Here is a 12,100-nt window from a genome sequence, read left to right as displayed (position 1 = left end):
GTGTATCACACTGATTGATTTGCGTACATTGAAGAATCCTTGCATCCCTGGGATAAATCCCACTTGATCATGGTGTATGATCCTTTTAATGTGCTGTTGGATTCTGTTTGCAAGTATTTTGTTGAGGACTTTTGCATCTATATTCATCAGTGATATTGGCCTGTAGTTTTCTTTTTTAGTGACATTTTTCTCTGGTTTTGGTATCAGGGTGATGGTGGCCTCGTAGAATTTGGGAGTGTTCCTTCCTCTGCAATTTTTGGGAAGAGTTTGAGAAGGATGGGTGTTAGCTCTCCTCTAAATGTTTCATAGAATTCACCTGTGAAGCCAACTGGTCCTGGACTTTTGTTTGTTGGAAGATTTTAAATCACAGTTTCAATTTCATTACTTGTGATTGGTCTCTTCATATTTTCTATTTCTTCCTTGTTCAGTCTTGGAAGGTTATGCCTTACTAAGAACTTGTCCATTTCTTCCAGGTTGTCCATTTGATTGGCATAGATTTGCTTGTAGCATTCTCTTACGATGCTTTGTATTCCTGCAGTGTCTGCTGTACCTTCTTTATTCATTTCTAATTTTATTGATTTGAGTCCTCTCCCTCTTCTTCTTCATGAGTCTGGCTAAAGGTTTATCAGTCCTGTTTATCTTCTCAAAGAACCAGCTTTTAGTTTTATTGATCTTTGTTATTGTTTTCTTTGTTTCTATTTCATTTATTTCTGCTCTGATCTTTACGATTTCTTTCCTTCTAATAACTTTGGATTTTGTTTGTTCTTCTTTCTCTAGTTCCTTTAGGTGGTAAGGTTAGATTGTTTATTTGAGATTTTGCTTGTTTCTTGAGGTAGGATTGTATTGCTATAAACATCCAATAGGTTTTGGATCGTCATGTTTTCGTTGTCATTTGTCTCTAGGTATTTTTTGATTTCCTCTTTGATTTCATTAGGGATCTCTTGGTTATTTAGTATTGTTTAGCCTCCATGTGTTTTGTGTTTTTTACGTTTTTTTAACTGTAATTTACTTCTACTCTCATAGTGTTGTGGTTGGAAAGATGCTTGATATGATTTCAATTTTCTTAAACTTACCGAGGTTTGATTTGTGACCCAAGATATGATCTATCCTGGAGAATGTCCTGTGTGCACTTGAGAAGAAAGTGTAATCTGCTGTTTTCAGATGGAATGTCCTATAACTATCTATTAAATCTATCTGGGCTATTTTGTCATTTAAAGCTTCTGTCTCCTGATTAATTTTCTGTCTGGATGATCTGTCCATTGGTGTAAGTGAGGTGTTAAAAGTCCCCCACTATTACTGTGTTACTGTCGATTTCCTCTTTTATAGCTGTTAGCCTTTACCTTATGTATTGAGATATGCCTATGTTGGGTGTGTGTGTATATATATATATATATATATATATGAAACTGTTATATCTTCCTCTTGGGTTGATCCCTTGATCATTATGTAGTGTCCTTCCTTGTCTCTTGTAACAGTCTTTATTTTAAAGTCTATTTTATCTGATATGAGTATTGCTACTCCAGCTTTCTTTTGTTTACCATTTGCATGGAATATCTTTCTTCATCCCCTCACTGTCAGTCTGTATGTGTCCCTAGGTCTAAAGTCGGTCTCTTTTAGACAGCATATATATGGGTCTTGTTTTGGTATCCATTCAGCGACACTGTGTCTTCTGGTTGTAGCATTTAATCAATTCACATTTAAGGTAATTATTGATATGTATGTTCCTATTACCATTTTCTTAATTGTTTTGGGTTTGTTTTTGTAGGTCCTTTTCTTCTCTCCTGTTTCCCACTTAGAGAAGCTACTTTAGCATTTGCTGTAGAGCTGGTTTGGTGGTGCTGAATCCTCTTAGCTTTTGCTTGTCTGTAAAGCTTCTGATTTCTCCATCAAATCTGAACGAGATCCTTGTCAGGGAGAGTAATCTTGGTTGTAGGTTTTCCCTTTCATCACTCTAAATATATCGTGTCACTCCCTTCTGGCTTGTAGAGTTTCTGCTGAGGAATCAGCTGTTAACCTTATGGGAGTTCCCTTGTATGTTAATTGTTGTTTTTCCCTGGTTGCTTTTAATAATTTTTCTTTGTCTTAATTTTTGTCAGTTTGATTACTATGTGTCTTGGCGTGTTTCTCCTTGAGTTTCTCCTGCCTGCACTTCCTAGACTTGGGTGGATATTTCCTTTCCCATGTTGGGGAAGTTTTCGACTATAATCTCTTCAAACATTTTCTCAGGTCCCTTCTTTCTCTCTTCTCCTTCTGGGACCCCTATAATGTGAATGTTGGTGCATTAAGTGTTGTCCCAGAGGTCTCTTAGGCTGTCTTCATTTCTTTTGATTCTTTTTTCTTACTCTGGTCTGCGGCAGTAAATTCCACCATTCTGCCTTACAGGTCACTTATTCATTCTTCTGCCTCAGTTATTCTGCTATTGATTCCTTCTAGTGTATTTTTCATTTCATTTATTGTTTTGTTCATCTCTGTTTGTTTGTTCTTTAATTCTTCTAGGTGTTTGTTCTCTAATTTTTCTAGGTCTTTGTTAAACATTTCTTGCATCTTCATGATCTTTGCCTCCATTCTTTTTCCGAGGTCTTGGATCATCTTCACTATCATTATTTTGAATTCTTTTTCTGGAAGGTTGCCTATCTCCACTTCATTTAATTGTTTCTCTGGGGTTTTATCTTGTTCCTTCACCTGGTTCACAGTCCTCAGCCTTTTCATTTTGTTTATCTTTCTGTGAATGTGGTTTTCATTCCACAGGCTGCAGGACTGTAGTTCTTCTTGCCTCTGCTGTTGGGCCTCTGGTGGATAAGGCTATCTAAGAGGCTTGTGTAAGCTTCCTGATGGGAGGGACTAGTGGTGGGTAGAGCTGGGTGTTGCTCTGGTGGGCAGAGCTCAGTAAAACTTTAATCTGTTTGTCTGCTGATGGGTGAGGCTGAGTTCCCTCCCTGTTGGTTGTCTGGCCTGATGACCCAGCACTGGAGGCTAACGGCTCTTTGGTGGGGCTAATGGCAGACTCCAGGAGGGCTCATGCCAAAGAGTACTTCCCAGAACTTCTGCTGCCAGTGTCCTTGTCCTCATGGTGAGACACAGCCACCCCCCACCTCTGCAGGAGACCCCACAAACATTAGCAGATAGGTCTGGTTAAGTCTCCAATGGGATCACTGCTCCTTCCCCTGGATCCTGATGCACACACTACTTTGTGTGTGCCCTCCAAGAGTGGTGTCTCTGTTTCCCCCAGTCCTGTTGAAGTCCTGCAATCAAATCCCACTAGCTTTCAAAGTCTGTTTCTCTGGGAATTCCTCCTCCCTTTGCCGGACCCTCAGGTTGGGAAGGCTGACTTGGGGCTGAGAACCTTCACCCCAGTGGGTGGACTTCTGTGGTATAATTGTTCTCCAGTTTGTGAGTCAACCACCAAGTGGTTATGAGATTTGATTTTATTGTGATTGCACCCCTCCTACCATCTCATTGCAGCTTCTCCTTTGTCTTTGGATGTGGGGTATCTTTTTTGGTGAGTTCCACTGTCTTCCTGCCGATGACTGTTCAGCAGTTATTTGTGATTCTGGTGCTCTCACAAGAGGGAGTGAGCACACGCCCTTCTACTCCACCATCTTCTATTTATTTATTTTATTTATTTTTGGCTGCGTCGGGTCTTAGTTGTGGAACATGCGATCTTCATTGAGGCATGTGGGATCTTTCATTGTGGTGCGTGGGCATCTCTCTAGTTGTGCCACATGGGATATTCATTGAGGCATGTGGGATCTTTCATTGTGGTGCACAGGCTTCTCTCTAGTTGTGGCGTGCAGGTTTTCTCTTCCCTAGTTGTGGCGCGCAGGCTCCAGGGTGAGTGGGCTCTGTAGTTGTGGCACGCGGGCTTAGTTGCCCCACGGCATGTGGGATCTTAGTTCCCTGACCAGGGATTGAACTGGTGTTCCCTGTGTTGTAAGGTGGATTCTATACCACTGGACTACTAGGGCAGTCCCTCATTACTAGCATTTAGAAATACAATTGATTTTTGTATATTGATTTTATCTTCGGTAACTCTGAACTATTAATAAGCTCTAATCTTTTTTTGTGAATTTACTAGGATTTTCTATATATAAGACCAAGTTTTTGACAAATAGTTTCAGTTCTTTTCCAATATGGATACCTTTTAATTCTTTTTCTGGCCTAACTGACCTGGCTAGAACTTCCATGATAATGCTGTTAGGAAGGGCAAGAGTGGACATTCTTATCTTGTTCCTGATTTTGGGGGAAGCATCCAGTCTTTCATCATGACATATATACTACTTGTGGATTTTTCACAGATGTTCTTTATCAGGTTCAGAAAGTTCCCTTCTATACTAGTTTGCTGAGTATTTTTATCATTAAAGGGTGTTGGAATTTGTCAAATGGCTGTTCTGCATCTACTAAGATGATCATGTGATTTTTGTCCTTTATTTTACTATATGGTATATTGATTAGTTTTCATATATTGAAATAATAACGCATTTCCAAGAAGGTAATGTTTCTACCACAGAAAAGTTTTAGGAAAATTAAAAGCACTAATCAACCCACTGTTGACATCTTTGTAAACATCTCTGTCCAGTCCTCTATATAAGAATGTTCATGAGTATTATTCATAATAATAAAAAAACAGGAAACAACCAAGATGCCCACTAACAGAAGAACAGAAAACTAAATTGCGATATATTCATACAATAGAATATTGTACATAGAAATATAAATAAATGAACTGTAGCTACATGCAACAACATAGATGAATCTTAACAAAAAACCAAAAAAACCCATCTTTGTCCAGTCTTTCATCTATTTTCATCTACAAAATAATGAAAGTATCACACATTGCTTGGTAGGCCATATCATTTGATCTTTGCTAAAAATATGACTTGTTGGGGCTTCCCTGGTGGCACAGTGGTTAAGAATCCACCTGCCAATGCAGGGGACATGGGTTCGACCTCTGGTCCAGGAAGATTCTACATGCCATGGAGCAACTAAGCCCATGCACAACTACTGAGCCTGAGCTCTAGAGCCCTTGAGCCACAACTACTGAGCCCACGAGCCACAACTACTGAAGCCTGAATGCTCTAGGGCCAGTGTGCCACAGCTACTGAGTCCACACGTAGCAGCAAAGACCCAACGCAGCCAAAAATAAATGAAATTTTTTTAAAAATTAAAAAAAATATGACTTGTTAATGGCTGCATAGTATCTGTAAGGATATACCTTAACTTAATCACTGCCTCTTTGTTACACATCAAGGTTGAAGTAATACATCTATTTTTAGAAACATAATGAATATTCCTTTTATTTCTTGGCATAATTATCTATAAACATTGAATTACTGGCTCAAAACTCTCAACATTTAAAAAAGCTTCAAAGGGGCTTCCCTGGTGGCCCAGTGGTTGGGAGTCCGCCTGCTGATGCAGGGGACACAGGTTCATGCCCCGGTCCAGGAGGGTCCTACGTGTCGCGGAGCGGCTGGGCCCGTGGGCCATGGCTGCTGGGCCTGCGCATCCGAAGCCTGTGCTCCGCAGTGGTGAGAAGCCCGTGTACCGCAAAAAAAAAAAAAAAAAAAAGAAAAAAAAAAGAAAAAAGCTTCATGGGTATTATTAAAATGCCACTCAGATAAAATATTCCATGATTACTTCACATTAGCAATTTTAAACACATTCTTTATGAACAGTAGGCACTAACCTTAACTTTCTTGCTGCATTTACAGGTCTTTGAGTTTGCATCTGGTTGATTACAGTGGTGGTCCAACATCTGTTTGGGGGTTTTGGGGCAATTTTGAAATATGTTTTTCTTGATATATGTAAAATTTTTTTCTATAAAAATAAGCTCATCTGTTTCTCATAGACTTATAAAACTTGTTCACATTTTAGCTTTTTTTGTAGTATTGGCAAAATTTTTTTCCCTTTTAATTTTCAGTCACTTGATTTTATATTTTCACACTTAAGATTTCAATCCTAAGGGATTTTCCCTCATGGTTTTCTGGCTCTTTACGCTTAGAAATTTCTTCTCTAATCTGAGCTTAGATGAATACTCAACTACTATGTTTTTGTCAAGATGCTTTATATTTTTGTTCAAATTCTTAGTTATCTGGAATAAATTTTTATATGGTATGAAACATGGTTCTAACTTAATTTTGTACCAAATTGTAAGCCATGTGTCTAAACACCATTTACTGTATAATTTATGCTCTCCTCACTGAATGCAGCTATGCCACCTTTATTATGTACCACATTCACACCTAGAATCTCTGCACTTCCTATTGTGTTCCAATGATCTGCCTGCCTAATGTTCCCTGAGTACTACCCAAGAGAAAGAAAAATGAAGCACAAAACAGAGATAAATAATATGGATAACCAATCTCAAACTTTTAAGGTTGATGGATATAAAAAACAAACTCTGAATAGCTTTGGGAATATATGCTTAAGCTTTTTTTTAAAAAAAACATCTTTATTGGAGTATAATTGCTTTACAATGGTGTGGTAGTTTCTGCTGTATAACAAAGTGAATCAGCTATACGCATACGTATATCCCCATATCCCCTCCCTCCTGTGTCTTCCTTTCACCCTCCTTATCCCACCCCTCTAGGTGGTAGCAAAGCACCGAGCTGATCTCCCTGTGCTACGTGGCTGCTTCCCACTAGCTATCTGTTTTACATTTGGTAGTGTATATATGTGTCAATGTTATTCTCTTACTTTGTCCCGGCTTACCCGTCCCCCTCCCTGCATCCTCAAGCCCATTCTCTACATCTGTGTCTTTATTCCTGTTCTGCCCCTAGGTTCATCAGGACCATTTTTTTTTTTAAGATTCCATATATATGTGTTAGTGTGCGGTATTTGTTTTTCTCTTCCTGACTTACTTCACTCTGTATGACAGACTCTAGGTCCATCTACCTCAAATACCTACAAATAACTCAATTTCATTTCTTTTTATGGCTGAGTAATATTCCATTGTATATTTGTGCCACATCTTCTTTAGCCATTCATCTGTTGATGGACACTTAAGTAGCTTCCATGTCCTGGTTATTGTAAACAGTGCTGCAATGAACACTGTGGTATATAACTCTTTTTGAATTATGGTTTTCTCAGGGTATATGCCCAGTAGTGGGACTGCTGGGTCGTATGAAAGTTCTACTTTTAGATTTTTAAGGAACCTCCATACTGTTCTCCATAGTGGCTGTATCAATATACGTTCCCACCAACAGTGCAAGAGGGTTCCCTTTTCTCCACACCCTCTCCAGCATTTACTGTTTGTAGATTTTTTGATGATGGCCATTCTGACTGGTGTGAGGTGATACCTCACTGTAGTTTTGATTTGCATTTCTCTAATGATTAGTGATGTTGAGCATCTTTTCATGTGTTTGTTGGCAATCTGTATATCTTCTTTGGAGAAATGTCTATTTAGGTCTTCTGCCCATTTTTGGATTGGGTTGTTTTTTTGATATTGAGCTGCATAAGCTGCTTATATATTTTGGAGATAAATCCTTTGTCAGCTGCTTCATTTGCAAATATTTTCTCCCATTCTGAGGGCTGTCTTTTCATCTTTTTTATGGTTTCCTTTGCTGTGCAGAAGCTTTTAAGTTTCATTAGGTCCGATTTATTTTTGTTTTTATTTCCATTTCTCTAGGAGGTGGGTCAAAAAGGATCTTGCTGTGATGGATGTCACAGTGTTCTGCCTATGTTTTCCTCTAAGAGTTTTATAGTGTCTGGCCTACATTTAGGTCTTTAATTCATTTTGAGTTTATTTTTGTGTATGGTGTTAGGGAGTGTTCCAATTTCGTTTACATGTAGCTGTCCAATTTTCCCAGTACCACTTATTGAAGAGGCTGTCTTTTCTCCACTGTATATTCTTGCCTCCTTTATATAAAAATAAGGTGACCATATGTGCGTGGGTTTATCGCTGGGCTTTTTATCCTGTTCCACTGATCTATACTTCTGTTTTTGTGCCAGGACCATACTGCCTTGATTACTGTAGCTTTGTAGTATACTCTGATGTCCAGGAGCCTGATTCCTCCAGTTCCGTTTTTCTTTCTCAAGATTGCTTTGGCTATTCAGGGTCCTTTGCGTTTCCATGCAAATTGTGAAATTTTTTGTTCTAGTTCTGTGGAAAATTACATTGGTAGTTTGATAGGGATTGCACTGAATCTGTAGATTGCTTTGGGTAGTACAGTCATTTTCACAATGTTGATTCTTCCAATCCAAGAACATGGTATATCTCTCCATCTGTTTGTATCATCTTTAATTTCTTTCATCAGTGTCTTATAATTTTCTGCAAACAGGTCTTCTGTCTCCTTAGGTGGGTTTATTCCTAGGTATTTTATTTATGTTTAAGCTTTGATTGTGATTCAGCTTTGCGGTTTTCCCAGATTTCCAAAAGGCTTTAACTTCTTGGTAAGGGAACTGAAGTAAGAGAAAGATAATGGAGAAGCTGGGTACGAGACCAAACTCCCTTAGTATCCAGCAGCTGGATGTGGCTGTAGTGCAAAACTTTGAAAATTCTATATGGAAATCATGGAATAAAGAACTGTTCCTTTGATTAAGATTGTTAGGACAACAGGGGGAAAAGTAGAAACAAGGTATTTCAGATACCTCAGAACTACATTGCAAGGACAGAATAATATAAAACATATGGACTATCCTTAACTAGCAAAAATGAAATAGAAATGATAAAGATATCACCATCATCAATCACTGAAATTGATGATGATTCACTGCTTTCCTGAGACGAGGGAGAAAATGTTGTACAATTTCCCATAGTTAGCTGTCTTACCTAGTGATGCGTAGGAACCTGGATTCAGGGCACCTGCACCTAACCGCCCACTTCGTACAGACTGCCCAGCAGCATGATGTGCCTTGGCACCAGCAGCAGCATTCACATCAATATCACTTCGTGAACGCTGTAGGCTTCCTGGAAGGGAACTGGCTTTACTGCTCCCTGCTGATACTATGAAAAACAAAGCAAAGGTAACCTATATTATTTCAGTCACTGCAAACGGCACAAAAATTATATCAACTTGAAATCACCATGAGATAATCCATGATGACAGATGGTCAAAAAGGAAGTAGTGGCCAAATGGATACTAGAAAGTACTTTAGAGCATTTTAAAATCAGAATGCCTCAGTTTCAACGCCGTTACAACTAATTCTTCCTGGACAATTTTCTCAATATTTCTCTGCTTCATTTTCCCCTTTCATAAAATGGGAAAAATAACTATACTTTGTAAAGTTCATAGGATTGTTTTATAGATGAAAGGATGATGTTTATGATTGATTCATGAAAATGAAGCACTGTTACAAGATAAATAGATGACGGCGGGGCTATTTTTTAACTATAAGAATAACGCAAGTAGAACTAGCCTGGGAAAAGAATAATTCAGAAAATAATGCAGGTTCTGCCAGTCTTAGGTAATGCCAATTAAGTCAGTAAATTTCTGGTCTTTAGTTTTTCAGTTTTAATGAGGAGTTTTATAAACTCTGAGTTATGACCCATTAATAGGCTGTGAAATCAACTAAGTGGGTCATGACAGCATTTTAAAGAAATGAAACACAGTAGAAAAGAGAATGCATCACAAGTAAGGGTAAGTAGGCTTCCTGGAACTTTGGATTATACTACATACGTATACTTATATACAATATACTACACAGCATATGTATATTGTATGTATATAATTATATACATTACACTGTATATATGACATGTAGTATATGTATATGGTATACAAACACAGGTACAGTATATAGGTGTGGTATTTACTATGCAAAATGATTTTCTCACTGTGGGTCATGTTAAAACAGTTTAAAAGCTACTGCTTTTAACTGTTTAGCTTTAAAACTGTTCTAATTTGCTTTTAAAACTTTTAAAGTGTAATTTTGTGTTTTAAACTTTTCAACTCTTGATGTGACCCAGAGTGAGAATATCTTTTTACATAGTAACTTTTACTTTATTTATAAAGTCACTTGTACTCTATTAAGTAAAATATGCTATGACTCTTAGTTAAAAAAGGCAATTTACCTCTTCCAGCAACAGTTGATGGGTTTGCTGTAGACCATTTGGAAGAAAAAGGGCGGCTGCAAGGTAAAAAGAAATACTTTTAGTAAGATGACATAATTTATCACTCCTCTGACAAAAATTAACGAAATACCATTGAGTTTTCCAAAGAGTTGAGAAGTATTTCTGATTTCAATTTTCCTTTTACAAATCACTTTAGAACAGTTGTTGTCATATATCAATGGTATCTAAGTTAGCTGTGAAGCAAAAATGAAATAATTAGCATTGAATAAAGACTGTAAGCTCTACAGAAACAGGGACGAGGTTGCTGTTGTTCACTCTGGTCCTCAGCACACACTACCACAGGGAACTCAATAATAGCACTCTCCAACACTTCTACTCTGAGTGAGATATTTCACTTAGAATGAGAGAAAGGTAGTATTATTGCTAGTACACAGGGAATTCAGTGTAACCAAGGCCTGTCTCACTGAAGTCATAATGGTTGTGGCCATTGGTAACTCGTGCAGTTACCCAGTAGGTATAACACCATCTATAGGAGTTCTATTAAGTATTACTGCGTGGAGCAACAGAAACAAAGCTAAGGACTACTGCTGAGGATAACATGTATGATTAGAAAGCAAAACACCTAGAATCAACTCAAAGAATCCACTGCCTCCTTTAATATCTTTTTTGATTATTTAATTACTATGGTACTCTGAAGCCCATAAATAAATATCTAAGTATGTGAGAGAGTCTAGAAAGTATATCTATCTATGTATGTATCTATCTATCTGCCATGCTATGTGGCTGTGGGAGTTTTAGTTCCCTGACCAGGGATTGAACCCAGGCCCTGGCAGTGAGAGCATGGAGTCCTGACCACTGGACCGCCAGGGAATTCCCTGTCTACAAAGTTTAAAGGTAAGGGGAAGAGACGTTAATGACAGAGCGTTGAAAAACATTCTTTAAGTTATTATTATCAAATGGTAAATTTGGTAGTTGGTTATTAAACCCAGTATTATATTATTTTTATAACTATCCCCTGAAATTGTTACTCTAATAGGTTGAGGCAGACCACTTCAAGTCCACAGATTTTAAAGCTGTTTGTTTATGTTTAAAGATGTTCTACTAGAGTAAGAAAGTATCTTGTTTGGTCCTTGCTATTCAAAGTATGGTCCATATACAAAAAGCATCGACATCACCCAGGAGTATGTAAAAAATGCAAAATCTCAGGTCCCATCCCAGATTTACTGAATCAGATTCTGCATTTTAACATGATCTTCAGGTGATTCATATACACTTTAAAGTTTGAGTATAGTTAATCAAAGTAAAGGGGAAAAAAGCAACAAAGCTCATTTGAGGTGAAGGATTTATCACAAATTTAAAGAGAAGTTTAAATAGGTAATTATTCCTACAAGAATTGTTTTTTAAAATCAAATCATATCTGCTTTTACTCCGAAAACATGTAAGTCACTGAACTTTTATTTAGTACAGTACTCACAAGACCCTGTGAGTGCTTCCTTGAATTTTGTGCCCTAGGTGCCTCCCAGTCCCACTTCTGTACCAGAGAGCTACAAAGGCAAACAGCAATCTTTGTGGGGTTAAGGTCCTGAAGAGATAGGAATTACAGGGAGCTGCTCTGTGAGCTGCTCTTCCCTGGGGAAATCTTCAGATAGTTGTGGCCACTGCTAGGGATCTTAGCAGTCTCACAGGGCTAGAGAAACAGAAAATAGGGGTAAGCCAAGGAAGCAAGGGTTTGAGGTAGCCAACATAATGACGAGTGGAGTTACAGAGAAGTGAGTCAGATACTAGATAATTTTGCCCCCTTGAGGGATTTGCTGAAATCTTAAACCATGCAAGAGGCGAGGAAAGAAGGCAGTGGAGTTTTTACCAGTCACAGTGCTGCGTAAGAGTTCTGAAGATGACTTCTGAATCTCCATTATAATTCTTCCACTACAGTGCCCTAGAAATGGGTTACTTACTATATTGACTATTTTCCAGGTATTAAGAAAAGCATACAAATTAATGCTTTCCAATCTTTTTCACAGACATGAACATATTCAAACAAAATTTGAATCCCTATATTCTTTACCTAACAAGAAGTTTTACAAGTATGTA

General features: G+C 38.0%; 1 protein-coding gene across 47 annotated transcripts in view; it reads right to left on the bottom strand.

Annotated features, from left to right (window-relative positions):
• CLASP2 (cytoplasmic linker associated protein 2) overlaps positions 1–12,100 on the bottom strand; it is a 181,024-nt gene that overhangs the window by 76,795 nt on the left and 92,129 nt on the right. For all 47 annotated transcript variants that reach the window (XM_067005787.1, XM_067005791.1, XM_067005788.1 and 44 more), the window contains 2 exons: positions 10,010–10,065; positions 8,768–8,941 (listed from right to left, as the gene is read on the bottom strand). In XM_067005787.1, coding sequence (XP_066861888.1) covers positions 8,768–8,941; positions 10,010–10,065 — 230 coding nt within the window. The remainder of the gene's footprint in view (positions 1–8,767; positions 8,942–10,009; positions 10,066–12,100) is intronic.

The sequence above is a fragment of the Kogia breviceps genome, chromosome 10, assembly GCF_026419965.1.
Source record: "Kogia breviceps isolate mKogBre1 chromosome 10, mKogBre1 haplotype 1, whole genome shotgun sequence".
NCBI classification, from domain to species: domain Eukaryota; kingdom Metazoa; phylum Chordata; class Mammalia; order Artiodactyla; family Physeteridae; genus Kogia; species Kogia breviceps.
The sequence above is the reverse complement of the archived record's forward strand: the minus strand, read 5'-3'. Positions and strand labels throughout refer to the sequence as shown.